At 37.8% G+C, this 27,807-nt stretch overlaps 6 protein-coding genes across 9 annotated transcripts; 4 read left to right on the top strand and 2 right to left on the bottom strand.

The window, feature by feature from the left end:
• Positions 1–792: 792 nt before the first annotated feature.
• On the bottom strand, positions 793–8,096 carry mynn (myoneurin). Of its 3 annotated transcripts, none has more exons than XM_079862632.1 (9): positions 8,010–8,096; positions 7,487–7,527; positions 6,631–6,921; positions 3,431–4,842; positions 2,622–2,781; positions 2,169–2,347; positions 1,979–2,062; positions 1,809–1,895; positions 793–1,721 (listed from the first exon to the last, which is right to left on the bottom strand). In XM_079862632.1, the coding sequence occupies exons 3-9, from the start codon at positions 6,900–6,902 to the stop codon at positions 1,324–1,326; spliced, it is 2,592 nt and encodes an 863-aa protein (XP_079718758.1). In that variant the 5' UTR covers positions 6,903–6,921; positions 7,487–7,527; positions 8,010–8,096; the 3' UTR covers positions 793–1,323. The 3 variants fall into 3 exon arrangements, with proteins under 3 accessions (XP_079718758.1, XP_079718759.1, XP_079718760.1); XM_079862633.1 differs by having other exon boundaries at positions 7,487–7,524; positions 8,008–8,047; XM_079862634.1 differs by lacking the exon at positions 1,809–1,895.
• Positions 8,097–9,576: 1,480 nt separating this feature from the next.
• Positions 9,577–11,658, top strand: apodb (apolipoprotein Db). Of its 2 annotated transcripts, none has more exons than XM_079863602.1 (5): positions 9,577–9,667; positions 10,666–10,805; positions 11,013–11,134; positions 11,223–11,308; positions 11,413–11,658. In XM_079863602.1, exons 2-5 carry the CDS (start codon positions 10,686–10,688, stop codon positions 11,646–11,648), a joined length of 564 nt encoding a protein of 187 aa, XP_079719728.1. In that variant the 5' UTR covers positions 9,577–9,667; positions 10,666–10,685; the 3' UTR covers positions 11,649–11,658. The 2 variants fall into 2 exon arrangements, with proteins under 2 accessions (XP_079719728.1, XP_079719729.1); XM_079863603.1 differs by having other exon boundaries at positions 9,580–9,667; positions 10,746–10,805.
• Positions 11,659–12,398: 740 nt separating this feature from the next.
• On the top strand, positions 12,399–13,454 carry otos (otospiralin; the record flags this gene model as incomplete). The annotated part of the gene is made up of 3 exons (XM_079863604.1): positions 12,399–12,459; positions 12,811–12,834; positions 13,135–13,454. 3 exons carry the CDS (start codon positions 12,399–12,401, stop codon positions 13,308–13,310), a joined length of 261 nt encoding a protein of 86 aa, XP_079719730.1. The 3' UTR covers positions 13,311–13,454.
• A 668-nt stretch (positions 13,455–14,122) lies between these two features.
• cops9 (COP9 signalosome subunit 9) lies at positions 14,123–17,391 on the top strand. Its single transcript, XM_079863112.1, has 3 exons — positions 14,123–14,316; positions 14,677–14,749; positions 17,229–17,391. Exons 1-3 carry the CDS (start codon positions 14,254–14,256, stop codon positions 17,264–17,266), a joined length of 174 nt encoding a protein of 57 aa, XP_079719238.1. The 5' UTR covers positions 14,123–14,253; the 3' UTR covers positions 17,267–17,391.
• A 1,145-nt stretch (positions 17,392–18,536) lies between these two features.
• Positions 18,537–22,708, top strand: and1 (actinodin1). The gene is made up of 5 exons (XM_079863113.1): positions 18,537–18,626; positions 19,248–19,320; positions 20,136–20,180; positions 20,313–20,452; positions 20,691–22,708. The coding sequence occupies exons 2-5, from the start codon at positions 19,266–19,268 to the stop codon at positions 22,140–22,142; spliced, it is 1,692 nt and encodes a 563-aa protein (XP_079719239.1). The 5' UTR covers positions 18,537–18,626; positions 19,248–19,265; the 3' UTR covers positions 22,143–22,708.
• Positions 22,709–22,818: 110 nt separating this feature from the next.
• On the bottom strand, positions 22,819–27,725 carry adipoqa (adiponectin, C1Q and collagen domain containing, a). The gene is made up of 3 exons (XM_079863919.1): positions 27,639–27,725; positions 27,326–27,561; positions 22,819–24,262 (listed from the first exon to the last, which is right to left on the bottom strand). Exons 1-3 carry the CDS (start codon positions 27,644–27,646, stop codon positions 23,715–23,717), a joined length of 792 nt encoding a protein of 263 aa, XP_079720045.1. The 5' UTR covers positions 27,647–27,725; the 3' UTR covers positions 22,819–23,714.
• Positions 27,726–27,807: the final 82 nt, after the last annotated feature.

The raw sequence follows: 27,807 nt of genomic DNA on the forward strand, positions 1-27,807 counted from the left end.
TATCTTCTTCATAAATGCATTTACACAAACAAGTAGGCCTATTTGAAATATATGAATGATTCTTCATTTTTGACTGCTTAAAATCTACAAAAAAAGGACAATGCTCAAATGGTCCTATAATAAAAATGTTATCCACCTGTAAATTATATTAGCATATATATAAATAAAAAAAGGACTGCTTCTAAATTAAAATTCACAAATGCTGTTAGGTAATGGCATTGAATAAAAAGCTAAAATATAGTAAAATTCTTGTAAATGTAAGAGTTTTTAAACTTAAAATCAAAATTAAGCAAATGTAAATAAAGAGACACAATAAAAAGATATAACTAGAATGTTTTTGTAAATTTTGTCTTTTTCCTCTTTAACATCATCCTGGGGACAGAAAACTTCCACTAGTTAAAGAATCAACCTTATATAGAAACAGTAATATTGAAATATTGAAAATATGTCTGTGGTCGGTTACACTTTAGAGTTTAGGGTTCAATTCTCACTATTAACTATGACTTTTGCCTCAGTACACTCCTAATTACCACTTATTAATAGTTAGTAAGGTAGTTGTTAAGTTTAGGTATTGGGTAGGATTAAGGGATGTAGAATATGGTCATGCCGAATAAGCTATTAATATGTGCTTTATAAGTACTAATAAACAGCAAATATCCTAGTAATATGCATGCTAATAAGCAACTAATTAATACTGAGAATTGGACCCTAAACTAAAGTGTTTCCCTGTGGTCTTTACCAATGAATTTCATGAATGCATTACTCAAATATATATCAACCACAACACATATTCAGATGTGAGATGATTTATTATAAAAGCTGCCCAGTTTGTTAGAGGATTATTTCACATAATATATGAAATATTTCAGAGACTGGGTTATATAACATTTTAGGTATTTACATGTCATACTTCTAAAAGACAAACGCATAATTCAAAAACATCAGCATGACCAAGTCAGTTGTAATGTCCGCACTGTCCTTTCAATTAAATAGAAAAATCTTTTTTTTAAACATTTGAACCAAAATGCTTTTTCTAAGCACAGCATTTCATATTACAGCTAAACCTACATTTGGCCTTCCCTTCATTTCAGAAAATATGCCTTTAATGATCCAGATTCTGCAGACTTTAAGAAGGAAAAAAGAGAGGGAAGCCTCACACGCTCACACAATAGCTTTGTATAACTGATATCTGCTAAGAGTTTGTAATTCAGATGATTAGAAAACAATCATAACAAATTGCTTCCGCACTGGCCTGGCTGATCCTACCTTCAGTCTTCACTTCATGGAGAAAATACACTTAAAATGGAAGTAAAACCTGGTATTTTAATCAATGGTCTGAACGATGACAATCTGCGTGTGCTCCATCTCAGCAGTCGCTGGGATTTCGTACTGTTCCACAACGTAGCTGACTTGCTCGCCAGATTCTCCGTGTTGGATGAGAACCGGCGCTTCGGATGAGTCCGCGTGCTGGAAGATCATGGAGGGCTCTGAGCCGTCTGCGTGCTGTATGATCATCTGCGGCTCTGCCGACTGTTGGATGATGAGCTGGGCTTCGGGGGGCAAAATTGGCAACTGGGACTCCATCTGAATTTCATGGTCTTGGGAATCGACAAGGGCAGAGCGCACCCGTGCAATCAGGCCCTGGTGGTCGATGGGGATGTTGAGAGGACACTGCGTCGGGTCGGATTTCACAGTCTGAGTCTGCTCTTGTTCAGGAAGAACTGAAAAGTATGTTTTAAAATAGACATTTAGATGAATGGACAGATCAATTTAGCAATAATATATAATTAAACAAGAAATAAACACACCATTATGCTTCAAAATGCTGTGCTTCTTCAAGCTATATATGTCTGAAAACATGTTCCCACACAGGTTACACCTCACTTTTCTCGAGCCTAAAGGCAAAAAGGACCTAAATAAATCCATATTTGGAAATACAAGGTTTCCATTTTGAAAACGCCCAACTTGTTAAATTTACCGTTGTGGATGTCCATATGTTTTCGAAGTTCACCAGCGGTTAAGCAAGGTTTGCCGCAATCCAAGCATATATATGGAGTCACACCTAAAAATGGAGTGCATTGATTAAAAAAAGTCATTTATTCAACAGACTCCAAGTGGCGTCGAAATGACCAGAAAATGCTGACAGCTTTTATGAATTATAAACCCACCGGTGTGTTTCCTGGTGTGAGCGATGAGAGAGCTGGACACAGCGAAGGCCATGCCGCAGGTGTCGCAGATGTACGGTTTCTCTCCCGTGTGTCGTCGCTTGTGGTACATTAGAGTGCTGGCCTGTGTGAAGCGCTTCCCACATTCTCCACATTCATACGGCTTCTCACCACTGTGCTTTCTGAGAGCAAATGGGTAAGAAAGAGAAGTCGATGGAAACTTATTGACCAATAAGATCATTATTTTTATGTTTTAGTGTCCAAAAATGTATTCAACCATATAAAACAATAAAACATTCATTGTGAATATTTTATCATTGTAACATTTAGTCTAGTTTTAGTTTTGATTTATGCAAACTTTATTTTACAACACTAAGATTCACTCACAATCATGTTTAAGTGTATTTGTATCAATGAAAAAGAACTGGAATTGTTCTCATGAACTGCACTAGATACCTTATGTGAATTTTTAAATTGCTAGATGTGGCAAAAGCCGCTCCACAGAAATCACATTTGTGTGGCTTTTCTTCTCCGTGATGCATGCGGCAATGATAGACCAGCTGACACTTCTGAGCAAAACGTGCCTCGCAGGACGTACAATTGAAGGGCTTCTCTCCTGAAAACAGCACAGAACATGCATCACTCCACATAAACCTACAAACAAAATTATGACACAGACACTACAGTTCAAAAGTTTGGGGTCAGTAAGATTTTTTTTATTTGGAAGAAAATTCTCTTCAGCATGGATGCATTAAAATGATCAAAAGTGACAGTAAATACAATTATAATATCCCAAAAATATTTCTTTTTCAAATAAATGCTGTTTTTACCTTCTATTTATCAAAGAATAATCATGAAAAAAAAATCATCAAGGATTCCACAAAAATACTGTTTTCAACATTGATGATAAGAACGGTTTCTTGAGCACCAAATCAGCATATTAGAATGATTTCTGAAGGATCATGTGACACTGAAGACTGGAGCAATGATGCTGAAAATTAAGATTTGCCATCACAGGGACAAATTACATTTTAAAATGTATTAAAAAATGTAAAATAGACATTTAAATTGTAATTATATTTCACAATATTACTGTTTTTACAGTATTTTTGATCAAAACATGCAGGCTAAGAGAGTCAAAAAATCTTACCGACCCCAAACTTTTGAATAGTATCATGTACATTTTTTTTGTCATCAAGACAATGGATTAATCCAAGAGATTTAGTGTATTAATGCAGTGTAACAACTTCATGTGAGATGTGTACCTGTGTGTATGCGCATATGGGTCTTCAGCTGGTTTCCCTGTCTGAAGGAGCGGGTACAGAGCTGGCACTGATAGGGTTTGAGGCCCTTGTGTATGCGCATGTGTCTGCGCAGACTGCTCATCTCAGAGAAGAGGTTTCCGCAGATGTTACAAATAGGCCTGTGTTTGTCCTGCAAAGGTTTCACTTCCTCTTCTCCTGCCCAGTCCTCATTGTCATTGCCAAATTCGTCATCCTCTTCGTCGTCATCATCTTCCTCGTTGCTAGCTTGGCTTTCTTTCAGCTTTCTACTCAAGCTTCTCTTTCTGGTGCTGGCGCGGATTTTCTTCGCAGCACTTGACTCTGAATCTTCTGTGCCTTGAGATGAGCCTTCTTCAGTGTGTTTCTCAAAGTCTTGGTTTGCTTCTTCACCAGCTTCTTCTCCACTGTTCTCTATTGGATTTGAAGATTCGGGTGCCTCAGAAGAAAGGGGCTTAGAACGAGGTCTTCCTCTTTTACGACCGGTCCCTTCGTTCTCTTTTGTTTTTGCAGTTTCTGAACCGTCTTCTGTCTTTGTAATTGCGGTCTCAGCATTTGTAGTTTGGTTCTCAGTGGATAACGGCTTAGTCCGTGGTCTTCCTCTCCCTCGTTTGGAAGCCGCAGCTTCACCAGGGTTCTCTGTATCAGTCTTTTCCTTACCGTCATCTTCCTCACCAGCATTCACAGCATCGTCTTCAACAACCTCTGTTTCTTGGGTGTCTCCTTGTTCTTCGTCTCCTTCCGCTTCAGACGGTAGGGGTCTAATTCGTGGACGTCCTCTTTTGCGGGTAGAGTTCTCCTCTTCTTGATCTTTGTTTGCTACAGAATCGTCTTCAGCGTTACCAGAATCATCTCTATCAGTGGTCAAAGGCCTAATCCGCGGGCGACCTCTCGGTCTTCCGGATCCTCTCCCTACAGAGCTGCTATTTGGATTCATGCTTTGCTGTGCTGGTGATTGATCAGTTGAATCGAAACTCAATGGCCTCACCCGTGGGCGACCTCTCGGTCTCCCCCGACCTCTTCCTCTGCCTCTTTGAGCAGCGATGGCCTCCCTCTCAACATCATCCTCATACAACCTGGTTTTGGGTTTCCTCCCTCTCTTGCCGCTTCTCTGGGGAGTTTGTTCGCTGGACGACTGGGCTTCATCCGTAGAGGCGGGATCATCCTGAGACCCATCTTCTTTCTCTCCCCTTAACCACATCCGTTCCTCCACCTGTGAGATCGGCTCTAAAGGTTCATAGTCGTCTGGGCTCAGGGGGGAATGTGGATCTTCATACTGCATTTGTCTTGCGGGCGAGCCACCAGTTTTGAGATCATCTTGGGATAGGGTACAGCGAGCCACAACCTCGGGCATACCAAGATAAGATGCAGCTTTCTGAACACTTTCAATTTCTTCTCTGTAGACAACAAAGCACAACAAATATGCTATCTTTCTCTCTTTATATATATATATATATATATATATATATATATATATATATATATACATATATATATTAGTGGTGGGCAACGATTAAAATAAAAGTTTGTGTTTAAATAATATATGTGTGTGTACTGTATATAATTATTTTGAATATATAAATACACACATATGCATGTATATACTGTATATATATTTATACATAATTTATATTATATATAAATATTGTATATATAAATAACATATTTCTCTTAAGTATATACATGCATATGTGTGTATTTATATATACAAAATAATTATACACAGTACACACACATATATTATTTAAACACAAACTTTTATGTTGGATGGCCAGCACTATATATAAAATTTTAAAAGTAAAAAAAAAATGTCAGTAATGAATATGATTTTTATTTTATTTTACCCTGCTATAAAACATTTCATTGGCTAACTATATATATATATAGTTTTAATGTACAGTATTATTTTTTGAGACCTTAAAATTATGCTAAAATATATTACATTTATATAGGGCTGTGCAAAAATATCGATACAGCTAACTATCGCGATATTTTTTTTCACGATAGTGTATCGATATTTCAACCTCTAGTATCGATATTTAAAAAAAAAAAAATAATAATAATTTTTCATCAAATCCCTCTGTGTGCGTCAAACGACCTCCTCCGCCGCTGCTGTAGTTGTCGCTGACTCACGACAGTTGTCAACTGTCACTCAACTGTCCAGTTGTATGAGGCGCCGGACTGGACAAAAGCGAAGCGAACTGCGCGAGCGAGCAACAGAGCTCGAGAGAGTATCCGCGCGCGAGAGAAACCGAGTGTGTCTGCGCGAGAGAAACCGAGTGTGTCTGCGCGAGAGAAACCGAGTGTGTCTGCGTGCGAGAGAAACCGAGGGTGTCTGCGTGCGAGAGAGACCGAGTCCGAGCATTAGTATTGGACTGGTTAGGTACATACATAATTACTATATAAGAGGCATGGAAGTTCGATTAATGGACACATCAGTGCAAACGTCTTGTTTTGAACTATTGTTTAATAAATATAAATAATTCGAGCACATAAACTTCCATATGGAGGATTAAATAAGATTGAATGTATGTAGTAATAATATATAAATATTATATAAGAGGCATGGACGTTCGATTAATGGACAACAATATAAATAAAAACAACAATTAAATTATTATAAACAATAGTTCAAAACAAGACGTTTGTAGTACTGATTATTGCTGTCCATTAATCGAACTTCCATGCCTCTTATAGTATATAATATTATGTACCAATTAGGCTACTAATGCTGGGGCACACTCGGTCTCTCTCGCGCGCAGACACACTCCGTCTCTCGCGCACTGGCGCTCGCGCACGCAGACACACTCGACACAATGCAAATACCTTTGCGAATAAATTGGAATTTAAGTTTTTGTCTGCTGAGTTATCAATATAATGTGATACACATTCCAGAATACCCCAGGTGGTACATAAAAAGTTGTATATTCAGCTCTATTTCTTTCTTTTTTATTACATTTTTGATTTAAAAAAAAAAATATTGCAATATATCGCAATATGTATTGTATTGTATCGTATCGTGATATATCGTATCGTGACCCATGTATCGTGATATGTATCGTATCGTGAGGCCCTTGCCAATACCCAGCCCTACATTTATATATATCTATTTATAAAAAAATGTCAGGTTTTCTATGTCAGTAGGAAGACTATATAGATGAAGATTTAGATTCCCATGAACTCACCCGTCCATATTCAATTCCCCGGTGTAAATATATGTCAGTAGTTTTTCAAACACAGCACTGCTCACTGACTCTGGGTCCAAAGTTATGGTGGCATCCTCTCTTCCGGCATCAATAGACTGTGTGGAGAAATACTCACTAAAGGCTGCCAGAACATTGTGATGGGCTTGATATTGAGCCTGTCCTATTGCTACTGTGCAGTCACACAGAAAACTTCTCTCACGTTGCCTCTTAAGCTGCTCCAGAAGAAACTCACTGTGAGTGATATGTGGCATGACGTGTAAGACTGCCAACCTGCAAAGTCAAAGTCAAAGCGTTTATTGTCATATGCACAGTGAGGAAAATAAATTTCCCTGTACAATGAAATTCTTTCTTTGCTGTCCACATTGAATGCCCAGACAAGTGCAAAGTATGCTAAAAAACACAGACACACACACACAAACAAAGTGAAAAATGCTATAAAGATAAGAATTAGACTATTAAAATATAGTACATCTATATATGCAAATGTGCAAAATTATATTAAAGTGCCATTTGAGTGCAGCTCCATGATAATACCAGAAATAACATTAGCAGATGTGCAATTATTATTATCGCTGTATGCAATGTCAAGAGCATCTTATAATATCAGCCACTATTAAACTTCTTAAAGAGAAAGTCTGTCATTATTCACTTGCATTGCATCTTTTTTTCCCATATAATAAAAGTGGTGAATTATGCCACATAATAAATGTTTGGAACAAACATGAGGATTAATAAATGATTATATAATTTTGGGTGAACTAGACCTATACCTATGATGCAAATTTATATGTAATCGTTTTGTAAGCAATAAACAAAACTAAAATAATTCACTTACCTCACGTAAATTTATGATGGTTTAAACCACACCCAAAAAACCTGTTTAAATGAAACACACATGCATGAAAAAATTAAAGAACAGATGCATATATAAAATAACCTATAACGCTAAATAAAATGTGCGATTGTTCAGACTTGACATCATCAGTTAGGGAAAATAAAAGTTCCCGCCCATTACTCAAAAGTTGGCTGAAATAACAAGCTTGATGACAAACTATCATTGTTAAAACACTACTCATAATATTAGAATGCAGCCAATAATTGTAGTTGTAAATATGCATTAAAAATAGCTAAATGCATTAGCTACGGGATAAATGCAGACACGAATGTTTGTAATTTTAACATGCAAAACAAAGGGCTCTTATTTCGAAAATGCTCGATCCGGTAGAGCGCGAGCCGCAATTCACAGGTTCGGTCTATGTATTACAAACACAACACAGAGACGTGCAATAATTATTTAAATTGTGTGATTATTAAATATAAAGTTGAATTCGATTTTTTAATAAAAATTCAGGTCTCACGTTATTTCGACAGTAGATTAAAATCTCTTTGCTTTGACGGCCATTTTCGAAGTCTTCAAGGGGATTGGTCGGTGACGTCATATCCTCCTGTCTGAATTCTTTCCGGTGTTTGAAGTTGAACCAAAAAAAAAAAAAGAAGTAGAAGAAACAGCTGTAACCATTAGGTGGAGCCAAAGGAGACAGCAGGCACATGAATGGACCATTGGTGCATTCAAGGAGAAAAGCACATAATTAATTGTAGGCCTACTTCAAAGTTCTTTTGAAACGGCATATTTTTATTTAATTACAATTCCAAGACAAAAAGCTTTTCTCTTTTTGCTCCATTATACTGGGCTTAAGCGTAATTTTACAGGTAATTTTATTCATTTCGGTATCTAAATCTGCCTTGTGAAGGTATCTCATCAGTCATTCGGAATATTAGATTTCAAATATTGTTAGGTTAATTATTCATGTATTATTTCAGGTAAACCTTCATAAATGTTGATGGGGAATGGTCTTTATTTCCTACTGGACCCTTTCAACAGATTTTAGTTGCTAAACTTTTAAAAATAAAGATTCCAAAAAGAGGTTTTCACAGCAATGTATAGAAGAACCATTTTGGGCTCTCCAAAGAACCCTTTTTTCTGTGTGATGAACATTTTAATAATCTAAAGAACCACAATAAAGAACCTTTAGTAGAATGGAAAGATTTTGTGAATGAAAAATGTTCTTCACCATAGATGCCAATAAAGAAACTTTATTTATATTGTATTATATTATAACCTTTACTCTTTAAGAGTGCATGCTTAAAGATCGCAAAAATCTTGGGCTTTACCAGACATCGCACCCAGCAAAAACTCATTTCGCTCACTATCCAAAAAAACGTTTTCTGAGATATTGTATAATTTGTGGCCGTCAGGGAGCCAATATCAAAATGCAGGAGACTCCTGAAACTTCCGGGAGAGGTGGGATGTCTGCTTTTCACATTAATTATTGTTAACCCGGGGTTAAAACCTATAGGGTTTTAAAAGATTTTAACACAAGGTTTTGTGAAAACACCTTTTGTTTGCTATTGATTTTGATCAAGCAATTAACCAGCAGTGGCATTTACATCACCAAGTTGACATTGAACCAAAAAATGTGGTGAAACTATACTGAGATATCATATACTTTTACTATCTAACTTATATAACATTATTAGTAATACTTGTTTTGTAATAATACTTAACAGCCTACCATGGTTATATCACTTTAAAACAGGTTATGCCACTGCCATTTGTTCATCACGAGCAGTGGAGGACTCAAGAATTACATCATTTAATGTCTACAGCCCTTAAGAAAGTCTGATTGTCAGTTTTATGAACGAATAAGGGACTGAAACTGCTGAAAATTACCTTGATAAATAAGGTCACCTGATCCACATTACTATAAACCATTCTGTCATTGTTTGAATAGGAAGGGTTTATGTAAAAATGACAAATAAAGAGACACAAACAGCACACATTGTCTCTGCGGTACTACTCCCATGATATCTATTTACATAATCAGCTGCTTCTTGTTACAATACAATCTCTGTCTATTATGAGTGTCTCCTCCTCTCTTATCAGCGCACTGTTAGTGTTCCAGCGCACACTCAACACCTTCAGCTCTGTGCATAACAACATCTTCCTCTGAGACAGGTACCCATTTACTTTGCATTGTTATTATGCCTGTTTTGTGATTTTTTTTACTGTATAATATTATTTAGGCTATATCATAATATTTTATCATAATTATTTCAATTGTATTATTTTCTGTCTATACTTGTATTGTGTTCTGTGTATTGTGAACCTGTGTTTGGTATTTTATTTTAGGGCTATCACCTTAACTAAAAAAAAAACTAAAAAAAAAAAAAAAACTAAACTAAACAGTAGCCTATTGATTTTATCCAACAAACTGAATTTATATGATTTAATCTAGCCTGTTTAACAAAAGCATTACAGTAAAATGTGTATATATAGGCCTATATTCCTCAGTAATTTAATCAATAAGTGATAGCTATTCAAAAAATGTCGTAACCACAGAGTTTTATAACATAGCCTAGTTACTGCACGTGTACGCCACTGATTTGTTGTTTTTTTGCAAACGGGTCCAGCAGGTTTGACAGCTATAGAAAAAAAATCATGCCATTCAAAACAAAAGGCGTCTAAAAACTCCCCACATGCTACATTTCTTAGGTTCACATGGAGAAACGCGAGACGTAGCGCAGCGAAATCTCCAGGATTTCTGTTAATTTGAAACGCCATTTTAAGAACGCGCGAAACACCGGGAGAAACAACGATACGCGAGTTTTCCCCCCAAATGCAAGTTGTTTTTACACTCAATCGCAGTAGAACGCCAGAAGCGTGTTAATCAGTGTTATACCGAAATATGTTACCCACCGGTACACATAGGCTACCTAATGTATTGATGGTATGGTTGGGAATTGTGACTATAGGCCTATTGGCTCAATACAGCGCCTAGTCACATAATTCGGTGGGTCACAGAACACCGGGTCTTTTGTAATTAGACAATAGGTTGCATTTTCTAACAAGCCATTGTGCAGAAATAATACAAATATCCCTTTAACACTGTCATTGTCACAACATGAAATGACTAATGCACTTGAGCTCATGACTCCATAACTTTCTCGTCACAGCTGAGACACCAGTTCTTGACATGATGAAGGCCATGATTGTGTTGCTCATACCTCTTCTGCTTCCCTTGGCTTGTGCTCAGACTTTTCGTTGGGGCCCCTGCCCAACACCAATGGTACAGCCAAACTTTGAAATAAACAAGGTAGGACTATAAATATATAGAATCTTAAATATGTCACCCCCCAAAACTTTCGTTTTTTACTCTTGTACTTCCAAATCCGAATGCTCTTCTTTTGTTTGGTTTGGAATGACATGAGGGTGAAAAAATTACAGAATTTTTATTTTTGAGTGTACTTGTGTTCTTAACATTGTACTGTCTGCTTATTTGAGCTCTACCTTTCATTTCAAGTACCTTGGAAAGTGGTATGAGATCGAAAAACTCCCAGCATCCTTTGAGAAAGGCAAGTGCATTGAGGCAAACTACTCGCTAAGACCTGACAACACCATCGAAGTTCTCAATGTTCAGACATAGTGAGTAATTTATAGACCAAATCAAGTCTTTTGACTTCTAACTAGAGTTTTCGTCACAATCATTTATCCATGTATTTATATAAAACAGCAAAGGAAAAATAAGAAAAGCAGAGGGCACAGCAGTCGTTCAGGACATGAGGGAGCCAGCAAAGCTTGGAGTCAGTTTCTCCTACTGTAAGTCTATCAATGTTTTCAAATCTAGAACATCTCTTTTCTATTGTTTTCAAGTGTGAATAGCTCTTTTTTTAAAATTCACTTTCTGTGAAATTCTTTTTCAGTCACACCCTACGCCCCATACTGGGTCCTGTCCACCGACTACAACAGCATTTCTCTTGTTTACTCGTGCACTGATGTTCTCAGGCTGTTTCACGTGGACTATGCCTGGATCCTCTCGCGCTCACGCATTCTCCCCGCAGAGGCCGTCTACCACGCCAAAGAGATCTTCTCACGTGACAACATCGACGTGAGCAAAATGACACCCACAGATCAGCAAGGATGCGATGGTCCTTTTTAAACAGTGAAAACTGAAATATATCATTTTGGTTCAGAAAAGTTTGTGCCTTCACTATCTCTATTATGAGTGAAAACAACTTAAATTATCATTATAAAACTACTCCTGTTGCATAAAACTGCTGAACCCAGCCTGCAATATAGTGCTCTATTTTTGCACCTCTTGAAAAATAAATAAAAGCATAACCTTTTGCCAATGAAGTTTCCGGTTATGTCATGTCATTACTGTATAATGATTTTAATTAACAGGTGTTTATTTTGTGAATATACTAAAGTCCTGTCTGTTCTGCACATGTGCATTGGTCCTCAAAAGTGTATTTTCTATGCCTTTTAGGAATGCTTGGTGTTTAGATTTCTATTGGAATATTAATGAATTAAAAATGGAATTATGTTCTTGGAATCTAATGTTGTTGTTTTTTTTTATATGGAATGATGAATAAACCTATTTGATTTGAAATGCATATCATAAACGGTCTTGAGGTGGTTTCAATGATGTAGATCTAGTTTGGGAGGGGACAAAACTTTCCTGAACTCAGGGTCCAGTCCGTGCAGAACCTGTGAAGCACAAAATCTTTTAGCTCGCAGAAACTGCCGGACCTCGTGCAATCAGTGCAGCAAAGGAGGTAATGTTGTTTATTTCCAACCCAATTATGAGGAATGCGTGAATATAGTATAGCAAAAGTTTACATATTTTTCAATGTTATATTTTAACCATAATTGTAATTAGTAAAGTTTTTTTTTTTTTCAGGGAAAGATGAAGTGGAGTGTGCTTTTTTGGGTTTTCTTGCTGTGTTTTCTTGCTAATAATCTCAGCAGTAAGTAGTGTATATTCCTCATATAACTATCTCTGGACATTGTAGGCTAGATATTTGCTTTGAACGCTACTTCATGATTATCAGAATATGAGACCGATCTTATTAGACATATACTTGCTATTTGTCAAATAAGCAAACTGGAATACATGTTTAAAGGAAAACAATACAATATGTTAATATTAAAAACACTAAAGACTTGAGCTGTGTTCATCAGGACAAGTGTGGACATAGTTAGGAATAATATTTGAGGAGGAAATGCACACATTTCTTGAATCCCTCAGGAGATCTGAGCCTGAATCAGCTCTTTGTAAGGGATTTCATTCACTCTTCCTCTACTTTCTCCTTCCACAGGTGCCAGATTCATTCCTGAAGGGGGTAAACAGACTATTTAGCATTTTGTTTACACACCTTTAGCCAGTATATAACCTACAGTATTAATAGTATTTAAAAAATGCACAATGAAGCTTTTGTTTGAACACATAATTGGATTGTATGAAATGTTGATGCTGCTTTATAATTATATTCACTATATTAAGTGTATTGTTGTGTTTGCCAGTCTGAGGACACAAAGAGGCACATTTAGACATAACTTCTGCAGTTACACATCATCAGGAATTCTGGAATGCAAGAATTCAGCAGAAATACACAAGCTCTATTTTTCTTTCTCTCACATAGTACCCTATGAAAAGCCCCCGGCTATGCCCTACTGGTCATATTCCACCTCAGATTTCTGGAACTATGTGGAATACTTCCGCAGCATTGGGGCCTACGAGCAGATCAATCAAATGGCCAGAACATTCTTCGCCCATCAGCATCTGGGAGACACGCTGGGTTATGAAGTGGCAGAGTAACATGAGCACTAAGTGGATGTCATTTCATAGTTTAGTTTCTGTCACTAGAAACTAAAGATGTTTATTGAAATATTACTAAAAACACGTATAGCCTTATAATGATGCATCTTGTGCCATTACTATTAATAAAAAGGCATATTTAGGATTCACCGTTTCATTGTAATGTTTCATTAACAGCTTCAGAGTGCATGATTGTTATGTATTATATATCATATATAGGACATGTAAGAAATAAAACAAAAGTGTCATCCCGATTCACAGAAACTATTTTAATACCTTTTTTTAAACACTGGTATAAACTGTGGGGACCAGTTCTCCAACCGAGCCAGTAGGACCCGTTTTCCAGCCGGTTACATTTTGATGTAACACAACTGGTAATATGAAGCCTAAAAAAATAAATAAAAAATCCACGAATCGATTCCTTTGAACCGTTCGTTTTTAAGAAGTGGATCGATGCGTTACGGCATCATGTGGACCCTAGCGACCGACTGGCATATTTCATGCTCTAGATGAAATATTGCTAGTCATGTAAAACTACATGTAGCCTCATATGGCTGTTGATTTTTATTATAATGCTATTTATTTTTGATTAGGTAGTGTATTAATAAGAGTTTAGGCCATAATTAAGCTAATTTTTATTTTTTTATTTTTTTATTTTATTTATGCCAGTCATTTAGAAATACATTTTGTATTCATGCACATGTATTGAAAAAGTTTTGTGCGAAGAAATCATTCAAATCGACTTTTAAAACAGGTTATTAAAAAAGATCCGACTCAAAAGAAAAATTCATTCACGAATCGGACATCGCGAATCGAAACACCACCGGAAACAGGGACACAACGAACGGGTTGTTTTTGGTGAATTTGACAGCGAGCTGAAAAACACACCATTTTAACATTTATTCATCGCTGTTTTATTTTTTTAAATACTCGCGCTGAAGTTATGAAGCCAGCAGTTGATGAAATGTTTCCCGAGGGAGCTGGTCCGTATGTGGACCTGGATGAGGTTGGTGTTTACACATGGTTCTCAGTACGAAATTCTACGATAAGACGTGTATCTTTAAGTTTACATACGCTAAAAAATCTCAAATATATGTGATCGAACAGATTTATGTGTCATTTCATTTAAATCTGTATAAACCACAGCGTAACGTAGCTATTATGTGTAGCCAATCTTTCTTCCAGCTAGTACATAAGTCCAATTTCCTCAGATGCACACACTGTCTCATTGGTATTTATTCAATAAATGTTTTGTAGATGTTTGTGGTGTATTATATGTTTTAAAAAGTGTGACCTTGTTCGTTTAAAATACATGATTGAGTAAATGTGAAGACAGTGTGTAGTAGTGCTGTGTGTGTGTTGACAGGCAGGGGGCAGCACTGGACTGCTGATGGATCTGGCCGCCAATGAGAAGGCTGTACACTCGGACTTTTTTAATGGTGAGACTCACAAACTCCATTCATGACTCAATTATCTGATATACGATACAACACAATACGTTGATCAATTACTTTATTTTACATGTCCAATGGTTTGTCATTACTGGAAATTATTTTAATGGAAATTCCTGGGCAAGATTTTGTTTTATGTACAAAACCTACAAATGTTCAATATTTATTTAGTTTGCTCAGGCCTGGAAATTACTATTTTTAAATTCTACATTGAAATCAGGTGTTTTGTCTGCTTACAATTTAATTTGTATATCTCCATATGATCTTTAGTATGGCACAATTTTTTATGTTTATGATATTTATGGATTGTCTAATAGTTAAATCAGTTGGTATGTGTATCCATTTTATGTTACTTTGATTATAGTTTTATTGACATTTTGAATTAGCTTTTATTTTTATATTTTTAGTTTTCATGTTAACTTTAGCAATTTCGTTATGTCCTTTTGTCATTTTATTCGTTTTTTTTAATTGATTTAAATATTATTATTTATTTATTTATTTTCAGTTTAAGTTTAGTTTTTATTTATGTCCAGGTAATACTTGTAGTGCTTCAACTTATTTAAGCTTTTTGCCAAGGCAACATTTCTAATTTCCGTGTAGTTTGTTTTTCAAATAATATTCACATTTTATTTTATTGCAACTTTGTCAATTAACATGAAACCCTCATAAATATATATGCATAGTGCACACACACATGTATAATGTGTTTGTGTTTATGTACTATATGCATGTGTGAGAGTATATGTTATATATTCAACTAATATTTATATTTTATTTCATTTTTATTTAAATTATAAATGTTTTCAATAGTCTTAGTTAACGATAATAACCCTGATGTATATATATGTATGTATGTATGTATGTATGTATGTGTACTAGGGCTGGGTAAAAAAAAAATCGATTTCTCGATTTTAATCGATTCTCATTTTTACGAAACAATATCGATTCTTAAATCCCAAGAATCGATTAGTCATCCTGTTTTCAGTTGATGAATGAATGTATCATTGTTGCGCGCATCCCATCCAATAAATCACAATAAGCTTTGTGCTTTGTTATTATTGATATGAAACAAAGTCTCAGATTTCAAATTACGTCCATTTTCTTACGAAATTCAAAAACATAATTACCGTTTTGGCGCTGTGGCGTGAGATCGCTCCGGCGCAGCTCAGCTCAAGAGAAGCAACGGAAGCAACTCTTCCGCCTTAATAATACCAGTTACAGCGCGAAATAAACATGAATTAGCATCTGAAAGTGTGTTAAAAGATAGAGTACAACTTATCGAAGTCCGTATCATGTCTCATGGAATCGCTCAATCAGAGTTTCAACCGTGGAAAGACGTTAGTAAACAATGTCATGTAACGTCACATTTACCTCAGAAAAAAACATATCCAGTGACCATAAACTCGTTAGTCAGCTAGAAAAGTTAACTCTAGAGAGAGAGGAGCATTTTGTTAAATATATGCACCATATTATATATTCATTATAATTTTTAATGTTCTTCAATATTTAATGCATGTTTGAATAAATCTGGAAAGTTTTTTATGACAGCCATCATTTAAAATTTTATATAATTTCATATAATTTTATTATTATAAAAATAAATAAAAGTGTATTTTAAGTGTTTGTATACAAATCAGTTAATTTTTTTTACCTTCAATATTATAGTAGGCTAATGAAGCCTATAGGCTACAACTGACTCCCATGGTTTACAGCATTAGTTAAGAGATTTGTTTTCCTTGAGAAAATTTGCAATGTATTGTACCTGATATCCAAAATAATCGAATCGAATTGCAAGCTTGTGAATCGAAATCGAATCGAATTGTGAAATTTGTGTCAATACCCAGCCCTAATGTGTACATGTGTGTAAGTACTGTGTGTTTTGCTTCTGTGCAAAATCTTTTTAAAAAAACATTCTTTCCATCATTTAAATTGCTGTTTTCTTTGTTTGCTTGGCAACAGAATATTGCAAAGTGCTTTAGCATGCATACTCTACAATTTTCTTTATAAGTTTCCACCTCCTCTATATGCTGATAGTAAAGGTAGTTTGATCTTGGCACAGGATGACCCAAAAGAGCAGGCAGTTAAAGAGTAAAGCAGGTATGAAACTGAGCCCATGTAAAGTGCTTTTATTGGGGTTCATTGGCTCCAGCGCAGCAGGTTTTCCCTCTTATGGCCCCTGTATCCATCTGCAGCGCTTGAAGTAGCTGAACACGTGTCAGTCAGGGGCGTTTTTATCAGGCAAGCTATTATTTTTGAAAGCTTCACGGAAAATAACCCAGAGACCCCGATATGAGCTCATATCCTTATTTTAGGAACACCATGTCAGAGATGGATATTTGTGCAGACTATTTGATAAACATATGTTTATTTAAAAAACATATTCAGGTTAATTTGCCAAATTAAAAGTACTGTATTCATATATTTTTTCGGTGTTGTGCTACTCCTTAACACTTCTCTTTCTCCACAGATTTTGAAGATCTATTTGATGACGATGATATTCTGTGATGAAGAGGACGAAAAAGAACGATTTTCTCCATTGTATAAAATGTTCATTGTTTTGCATTTAAGTGAGTGATGTAGCATTTGTTAATTCTTCAGTTCATTAATAAACTTTTGTGCAATACAAAGTCTTCCCTTTGCCAGATGTTTTAAAAATCCCTGACATTCCAAGTCAAAAGTTGGAATTATTATAAACGTTTTTTTCCCTAGGCTGAAATCTGTTTCTAGCCCTGATTGTAGGTTTTTGCACATTCCTGAACACCTGTAAGTGTGCATAATTACATGTGCGATTCACTGTTAACATAAAGCACAGATGTTTTACGCTCTGACATTGACATGAAAATATTTTCTGCCAGTATACATCCGAACTCGCTTGATAATCTGTTTTTATTCAGGTTAGATGATTTTAAAAAAGAGGATGTATACTTTAAAGGGATAGTTCACACAAAAAATTGGTCGTGAGGTTGAGTAAATTATGACAAAATGTTCAATTTTTGGGTGAACTATCCCTTTAACTCTTAATCTGCATCACAAACAGGGTTTTAATTGTGAAAGATCACTTTAAATGTCATTCTGTGCAGTTAATTATGGGATGATGGATTGAGCTGGTGCTTGGCAGATGTGCGTATGAAAAATTCCCCATGAGGGGTTTTACAAAGTTTGCTGCACTTGACGGTTCAGTGGATTTCGTCTATGACAATATTCAGTATATAGAGATTTGTTTAATGTCTGTTATTCTGTTAGCTGAAGATAACAAGAATCGTCGCTTGATGAAACCTTAATGGGAGTGTCCTCCTCCATATACTCAGCAATGTTAAGACATGTATAGGATGTTCCCAGTTGCTAATGACAAAATGTAAATTGCAAGCATATTAGCCCGATTCTACTTTAAAACATTTGTTATTGGTTCTCATAAAGCAAAAAAAAAAAAACCCACTTATTTAGTAACTGAAAGCTAATGTAAAGTTACCAAATACGCTTTTTTTGCATTCTCAATTTTGAAAGCATCAAGTTTAGAACCTTCTAAATGGAAAACAGTTGGTGTTCTTTTCTCTCCTGCTGTGTCTGTCTATAATTACAACATCTGATTGGTTGACTTGCTTGGCTAGAGAAAGCCAATGGTAGTGTTGGAAGCAGTGTGTACTTGGCCCCATGGGATGCACCTTTTTTGTTTTTAATGATCAAGGTTGGGTTTAAATTGTGGCCAGGTTCTAACGGTGGCACAGTCGGTGTACAGGGGTGTGTTGAGACTAGTACACGAGGGGATTGACTCACCTTCCTCTTCCAGTCAGTCAGCTGTGGAGCTGAACTTCCAGGCCCAGTCGGCTGTCTCTTCAGCGGTTCACGTCGCCACATCCTAACACAGGTAAGACACAGACTCTTATATGTCTGGTTATAAAGCAATTGCACATTAATATGCAGACGTGCTCTAATTTTTACAATGCTAACAGAATGCACCAAATTCTTTTTTTGCACAATTAAAAGATCATAAGAAAATCCTTTTATAATTATGCGTTTAAGAAAATATTTCAAATGTATTGTTTCTGTTCATTTGATAGCTGCACCAGCAAAAATACTGACATTGGCAGGAATATGATGAGATAGTGTAAAGAGCTTGAATGTGCAAATGCAATGTTTGTTGAACTTACCTTGAAATTGCAAATGTCACACAGGTCCCACTGGAAAAAAACCTTCATTTTCTTTGTATACAGGCATTTGTTACATGTAACAACAAATAATTAGCTGGTAATAGACTATATAGAGTACATTTTTTTGTCAAATTCTGTCTATGTAAAATGTAAAAGTTTTCTTTTCTTAAAATTTTCAAATACTTTTAAATGTAAATCATAAAATATCACGGAGCAAAAGGAAGCTTTTTCTCATAACTCTCATAATCATCTTGATTGAGGTTCATCATGTTAAAGTATAGACATGAAAGCTTATGAAAATGCAAATAAATGCTATAATTAATGTTGTTTATCCAAAGGAATCAGGAAGGTTAAGAATGGCTCGATCTTCCATCTTCAATGTGTTGCTGTTAGCAACGTTATTATTACCAGGTGAGATATCTGAATAATTTTTCATGTTAATAAAATCTGTTCTGTGGTTTTCCTGATAGTAAAAAAAAAAAGTTACGTATGAATCCTTATTTTTAGTTGTTCTATGGTAGAATACCAGATCTGTTTTAGAAGCTTTATGACTTTGTAATGTATCTTCTGACTGAAATTTCCCAAAAAGTCCTGTATCAAACGAGGGGGTGTCAGGTTTCTGAGTCCTTTGCTCTTTGCTCTGCAACTGATAAAATAATTAACGGTTGTCAGCAAAACTCTAAGTGCACCAGGTTTCCAGATGTGGCAGCAGTATACAAGCTCATAAAAATAAACTTGCTGATCCTCTGAAAGAGCAACATTTCCTTTACCTACATCAAATAAGACACTGAGATCACCTCATGGTAAACTACACATCCATGATCCCCTCATCTCCATTCCAGCAGAGATGAGTGTTACCTTCAGAGAGATAAGATGGAAAAGGTGTAAGTTCAGACGTTTTCTGATGCTAGGATAATTAGGTTCACCTGTAGGTATATAGGCTCCTTCCCTTTGTAGATTTTATAGCTTTTGCTTGTATGAGCCCAGTTACTGCAGCCCCCTGCCAGGCATCAAAGTGCTGATGTGCGCTGTTTGAAGATTAATTTCCTACAAACCCCTGTATATTACCAACTTCCCTTCCCCCACACAACTTGTAAAACTGCATCCTGCTGCCCTCAGCTCATTGGGTCTTTACTGTCTGTAAGCATTTTCTACTCTGACAAAGGCAACATCTGGTTGAGACTTGGACCCCCTAATTTTTTTCTCTCTCTACTCTTCTTTATCAGAGCTTCTGTTGGCTGGCCCTGTGACCCAGCGTTTAAAAGGAGACGGTAAGTATGGCTTGTTCTGTCAGTCTTTATTGAGTCTCAAATTCAATCCATATATCTGTTGTATAGCCACAGTATAATCTGTGTGTGAATGTTAGATATGTACAATTAACTAACACATAATTTTTCTGCCAGATGGAAGCGATGAAAAGGCAGGCGTTGAGGAAGGCTCAAAGAGACTAATCCGCAACAGGAGGAATATCAGTTGGTACAAGCAGCACTCTGACTTCTGGAGCTGGTACAAATACTTCACTGACAATGGGAACCAAGAGGGAGTGAGTACAGCATATTGTGAACTAAACAGGAAAACACAGTGCACCTGCAGGACCTACAACAAGCGTTCATAGTTTTTGCATAGGTTAATCTGAGGAATGCCCAATATAATCAGTACCTTCCATATCGGTTATTGGCCGATATTTTTTTAATTTATCAGTAACAACCAACGATTTATGTATTTTATGTTGGTTATATAATCCAAGTACTTAATCAAGATCATTTGTTGTCAACTTTCAGGTTGCAGAGCTGGATCGTGTCTATCTGGCGTACTTGCAGAACAAGAATCGGGCTGAGTCACGCAGTTCCTACAAGTTGTACCTGCAGCACCTAGGCGACATCTACAAGTCTTGTGCCGAGTCTGATGACCCAAACTGCGTGGCCTCATACACCAGCAGACCCAAGCCCAAGGCTGAGGCACCAGCGCCTGCCCCAGTCAAGTCTTGTGACCCTTACAGAGACCCGTATTGCATGTACTCGAAGGGAAACTCATATTACCCCTACTTGGCTCCGGCCCCAGCTGCTGTCAAAGCTCCTGCTCCAGTGAAAGCCCCAGCTTACCTCCACACCCCTGTGGTGAAGGATCCACGTTCCAATTACTACTACTACTCTCCACTGGTGCAACCCTTCCTGTCAGCTGAGAAGAGAGCTGAGTTGTTGCGCATCTGTGATGCAGAAGATGTTGAGTGTCTCCAATACCACCTCCGCGCTGCTTACGGATACAAGCCCGCTACTGCACCGGCCCCATCCTACGCCCATCTCGGCTGCGACCCTAAGACAGATCCTTACTGCGTACCCCGTCTGGCTCAGAAGGCGCCGTCTAGTCTGTATCTGCGGTATCCCCATTGTGACCCTCGGGTTGACCCATACTGTGCTTATGCTGCTGCTCTGGCATCCTCGCAGAACCACGAAGCCCCACCTTCTGGCTCGGAGAGATCCTGCAACCCTCTCTATGATAATAACTGCAACCCTCTGACAGCCACAAGGTTTGGAAGCTTGGCCTCTGAAGATCTGAAGGACGAGCCAGCCTCTGAAGCCGGCGCCATGCGGGCACCTCCGAGCCCTCGCCATGACCCTTACGCCATGTACCGAGATGCATCTGCTGGGGCTGACCTGCGAAGACACCTGCCTACACAGTTCCAGCCTCCAAGGCACCAACCGGAGGAAACTCAACATCCTTTGGGACCTCGCGGGAAGACCAAAGAGGGATATGAATGTTTCATCGGGTATGATGAAGAGTGCTTCCCACTGGGTTCCCAAAACGAGCCCCGTCGTGCTGTGCACAGACAGACGTCCTACCCGGCCGAAGCCTACGAGCCTCACCTGAATGCTGATGGATCCAGAAATGGGGTGGTCGAGCCTGATCCCGACTGCGACCCAGAGTACGACAGAAACTGCCGCTTGCGCCGCCATGAGGCGGCCGAACCCGCTAGTCCTTCACCACAAGAGGAGCATCCAGCTCAGGAGCAATCCCACGAGGAGGTCCGCCAGCATCGAGAAGAGTCCTACCCTGAGACCCCAGGCTATGACCAGCAGCAATACTACATGAGTGGACAAGAGGATCCATATGCAGGATACGGCCCCCAGGAACCAGGAGCGCCTAGTTTTCAGGATGTCCTGAGAGGATATGGTGGTCAGTATCCTGGCCAGGATGACCACCGTGCCTACAATGGAGACTACAGAAATAAATAAATCCCTGTGACAATGTATGACAAAAATAGTAGATCAGGACAGAATGTGTTTTTTTGTAGATAAATATTGAAATGCACACTTGTAGAAAAGGTGCACATAAGTTTCACAGGATTTCACTTGGTTCACACAATATTTTCGAGAGCTGCTGAAATTTCCTAGCTCTGGAGTTTGACAGCACTTGTATAGGGATTGTTTTTTTGTTTCTTACTGATTCTTTAAGCCCATGTAACCTGGTTGTGTGTCGCAGCTTCTCTAGGAGATTGACTGCTCTATTTTCTAATGGAGGAGCAGTCTTCCTAGCTCTTCATATCTTTGTGGAGGGAAAAATAAGCCAAACAAAGTGTATACAAGATCAATAGTGTTCTTGCATATACTGTAATCATGATCACCTCTCCCATTTTGGTTAGATTCACCAGACAATCTCCCTTCAAATTAATATTTAATGAACTTCTGGGACCTTGCCTATTTGTATTCTTTTTTAAATTGCCAAATTGATTCTTTGTGATTTGTTCGCATATTTGTAAGATGTTTTTCTTTGAATGTTTCAAATAAAAGCTTTAAAGATCTTGAGCTCTTTTTCTTTGCAAATGTATGATTACTACTGACAAACTACCTAATTTAACAAACAAAGAGTTTTTCAATTTAATACAAATAAATGAAGTAACATTATTTTTTTAAAAGGCTTTTGGCAGAATTTTTTTTAATTTTAATTGGACTATCATACAAGTGAACTAGTATGCCACAACTCCTATTGTCATTCACAGAGCAATGCAATAAACTAATTATGGACACTTTCATTCATTTTCTGTAAAGCTGCTTTGAAACGATTGTGAAATGTGAAAAGCGCTATACAAAAAAAACGTCAACTGAATTGAAAGGAAACTGACATGCAGACACTCAAAAATAATGAAATAGCCTGCACTAAATTAGCATACAAATCCATATTTAATAAGCACCCCACCAGTACATATACTGCTTTCACAGTTTAAACTTTAGCAGTCTTATAATTTGCAGGATTTTTCAGTTAACCGCTTTGGGAGTTTAGAGAAATGCTAAATCATTCCATAATGAAGAGGTTTCTTCAAACTCTAGAACACAGTTAAAGTTGTGGCACAGAAACTGCCTAATTAACATTAATAAATATAAATTCTCATCAGCTGTGAAGCTATTTTGGTTAATTAAAAACAATCCTAACAGCGATTAAATAGTTCTACAACGTACAAGATTGCAAGTATTTTACACCCCAACTCACATTCTTAACAAAAATATAATTATAAGGTCATAGCTCAGCATGTATGATGACATATACTGACCTTGAACATTGATTAAAATATCTGCTAGGATGATGTGTGCTAAACTACACTGCTGTGCTGAAAGGAAGCCAGTTGGCTAGATGTGACGTTTAGTGGGTGGGCACTGGGCATGCAGACTCCCTGTGATCTGGCCTATAAATCTAAAAATGACAGGGCTTATGACAGTTTAAAAAAACACACTGCAAATAATCTTTGCATGCTGCATTTAACTGTTCAATGAGATTAAGTGAACATATGGATACAAATGCAGATGGTGTCATCATCTGCGGTTGTCAAATGGGTTGCTTAAGATTTTAGGAGTCAAAAGGAAACCAGTGAAGGTGGAGTCATTGTTGATATCAGCATAAATCCCTTCATCAAATATGTCATCATACAACTGAAGCCAGACCTCATCTCCAGCAGACAGATTTAAAATCGTCCCTCCGGAGGCCTGATCTAGATTTCCGTTGTGGAACTGGTCAAGAGTGAAGGCCACAGTCCGGCCATTTTTGAACATCGCTACCTTGGTCTCCTTCCCGTTGATAGTGAGGTGATATGTGAAGTAGTAGATCCCAGGGATTGCACAGCGAAACTTTCCGGAGATGTCATCGTAGTGGTGCTGCTCATTGTAGAAGGTCTTTGTAAAGCGGATTGGAGCTCCACTAGCTGGGCCGATTTTACCTATAAGTCCCATGCTAAAAGCAGAGTGGTAGGGGAAGGAACCCTCTCCACTTTCTCCTTTCAGACCTGGATTTCCAGGAAATCCTCTTTTGCCCGCACATCCCTTGTCCCCTGGTTCACCTGGCTCTCCATTTGGTCCCTTGGAGCCTTGACAAAGATAATTGAAGAGACTTAGGCCACATTCACACAGCGATAAAATACGTTGTCAGTCCTGAATTTGAGGCCTTACGTTCACATACAGTTCAGTTATATGGAAGTGATAACTACCCAGCAAACACATTTACGTTGTGGCAACGTCTGTGGCACGTTGGATTTCTGCTATGGCACGCTGTCGCTGTCTACGTGCTCGCAACATTGTAACAACGTAGAATTGTAAGACGCGACAGGGCTGTAGCAACGTTGTTGCGCTACATTTAGCAACTGAGAGACAACGGTCTGACAATTGTTTTTATGCTAGATAGGTCTATAGATATCCCCCATTTAGCATTTTATGTTTTGAGGTTAATTTTTAAATAGTCAGATGTTAGATAATTATACAGTTTTTTAAATATTGTTTTTTCCTTATTATTATTTAATGGGGCTATCAGTAAATTAGCCTAATTATAATCAACACCTGCAAGTGTACACTTTGAAGAGTAAAAATTACAGAAGGTTATGTTAATTCAACTTTATTAACTAACTGCATATATGGTAATCAAATTGCACTTCCAAAAGTCATACATTTGTGAAAAAAGAAAAAAACTAAATAAATGAATATGCAAATTTCTTTTAAGTATAATAAATAAAACATAAAAAGCAAAGATCAGAACATTTAATGAACAAAACCGGTTCTGTACATGGCAGACAGTAGTCAAAAGCCGGACGATAAAGTTTGGTAAACAGAATCAGTCCAGGAAACATCCACAAGTCCAGAAGAGCAAAGAAACGAATGAGACTAAATAGCAGACAAATGAAATGAAAAATTAAAGAGTGCAAGCGAAGCTACATTAGTCACATTAGAAAATTAAGTTGTAGGTTGTGTTTGAATAATTACGTATCTTATTTAGCAATACTCACATATCCTTGCTCGATGAAGAACGAGACAACACAATGAGCCCAACGGGCGGTTGAAATTTAAAAGGCTGATTTTCGCGCTTCAGGGCAGTGACGAGTACATATGTAGTCAAGTGGTTGTCAAGACACTGTTGGCACAACCTTAAGCAATGGCCCTGAACGGTGGTTTAATGTCAACATCGTAACAACGTTGTAACAATCTTCACCACACAACGTATTTACATGGCCTTTATATACAATAAGGTTATATACAACCTTTTGGCCATGTTGATAAAACGTTGTTAGAAGGTTGGGTACGTTGTGCCAACGTTCTGTGTTTGCTCATGGGCGGCCCAATGGTCGGTTGAAATTTAAAAGGCTGATTTTCGCGCTTCAGGGCAGTGACGAGTACATATGTCGTCCAGTGGTTGTCCAGACACCCTAGGCACAACCTTAAAGGGATACTCCACTTTTTTTTGGAAATAGGCTCATTTTACAACTCCCCCAGAGTTAAACAGTTGAGTTTTACCGTTTTCGAATCCATTCAGCCGAACTCCGGGTCTGCCGGTACCACTTTTAGCATAGATCATTGAATCGGACAGGACCATTAGCATCTCTCTCAAAACAAGTAATAAAAACTCAGTGAGTGTTTTAGCGCAATTTTCTCACCTCATGGGATCACAACACTAAGAGATAGTAAATCTTTTCCTGGATCTTTTTTGTGCGTTCCCGAGATTAGACCTTCCATAACATAATGCCGAAAACCCGAAGTCTCTAGGTGGTCTGGTTGAGGAGTAGATAGAAGTGCAAGATTGGTGCGCACAGACGCACAGAACAGAAATCATGAGTTAACAATCGCAATTTGTCCGGTGGAAAATTGCGCTAAAAATGACCAAAGAGTTTCGATATTTTTCCTATTTAAAACTTGACTCTTAGTTACTTCGTGTACTAAGACCGACGGAAAATGAAAAGTTGTGATTTTCTAGGCTGATATGGCAAGGAACTATACTCTCATTCCTGCATAATAATCAAGAAACTTTGCTGCCGTACCATGAGTCCAGCAGGCGTAATGATATGACACAGCGCCTGAAAATAGTCCCCAGCTCAGTAACTTCCAACGTGACCGGGACTAAGATTCTATTTTCAGGCGCTGTGTCATATCATTACGTCTGCTGCACTCATATCGAATATCGATTCTAATATTGATTTGAATATCAATATCGAAACTCTTTGGTCATTTTTTTGAGAGAGATGCTAATGGTCCTGTCCAATTCAATGATCTATGCTAAGCTATCCTAAAGTGGTACCGCCAGACCCGGAGATCGGCTGAATGGATTCGAAAACGGTAAAACTCAACTGTTTAACTCTGGGGGAGTTGTAAAATGAGCCTATTTCCAAAAAAAGTGGAGTATCCCTTTAAGCAATGGCCCTGAACGGTGGTTCAATGTCAACATTGTGACAACGCTGTAACAACCTTCACCACACAACGTAGTTATAGCAACCTTTTGGCCATGTTGTTAAAAAGTTGTTAGAAGGTTGGGTACGTTGTGCCAACGTTGTGTTTGCTGGGAATGCAGTTGTCATTCCCAAAATTTGACAGTGAACATCAGTTTTTTTTTTTTTTTGCAGACAAACATTGTCTCTCGTTTACAGAAGAGTCCACAAAGGTATATTCACTCACAAATAATTTTTAGTGTGTTTCTCCGATTTATGGTGCGGGTCAATTTGACCCATTTCGATTTTTGAGAAATACTGGTTAACCTGTGATGTTTTTGTTGAACTTTTGTGACTTTTTCTCATTTCGAGTCATGAACATGCCTTGCAAATGGTCGACACTGTGGATCTATGGAACCTTCCATTCCACAAAAAAAGGTTCCTTTAAGAACTGTTCACTGAAGGGTTCTTTGGGGAACCCAAATAGTGGAGGCCTGGAGGGCCACTGTCCTGCTGAGTTTAGCTCAAACCATGATCAAGCTCACCTACCTGCAATTTAACTCTGAAGACCTTGACTAGCTTGTTCAGGTGTGTTTGATACGGTTCTAACTAAACTCGGCGGTGGCCCTCCAGACCAGATTTGAGGAACCCTGTTCTATGGCATCGCTGACCCCCCTGTTAAGTGTGTTTTAAGTGTACTTTTTATGGGCACTTAATACTATTAGGGGTCTGCCAATGAATCACCTGGATCTCCGATATCTCCCTTGTCCCCCTCATGCCCATCACGTCCATCCCGCCCGGGGATTCCATTGAACCCTGGGGTTCCAGAAACACCCCTCATCCAGCGGGCACAAGGTTCCCTGCTGTCCTGCTCAGCCAGCTCTGTGTTCTCCTCCTGAGAGACGCCCAGTCTGGCTGCCATTATCACAAAAAGCACAGCTATCCATGCACTCTTCATCGCAAGAGCCATGTGATCAAATCTGTTGTGTTACAATGAAAAAGCATTTAGAAAGCATAAACATAAATTTCAGGAATAGACAAGCATGTTTTGTCCTACCTGGCCATCAAAGTGTGTCCTTTACAGTGATTTGTGTGGAGTGATAGCTTGAGCTGTTGTCCTTTTGCCTTTTAAAATCTTGTGTGCAAGTCTCCTCTGTGCTTGTCACCCCTAAAAATATCTGACTGGACATGCAAAGCAGCTGTTGGTATTAAACAAGCGGTCACGC

The sequence above is a fragment of the Squalius cephalus genome, assembly GCF_949319135.1.
Source record: "Squalius cephalus genome assembly, chromosome: 25".
Lineage (NCBI taxonomy): Eukaryota > Metazoa > Chordata > Actinopteri > Cypriniformes > Leuciscidae > Squalius > Squalius cephalus.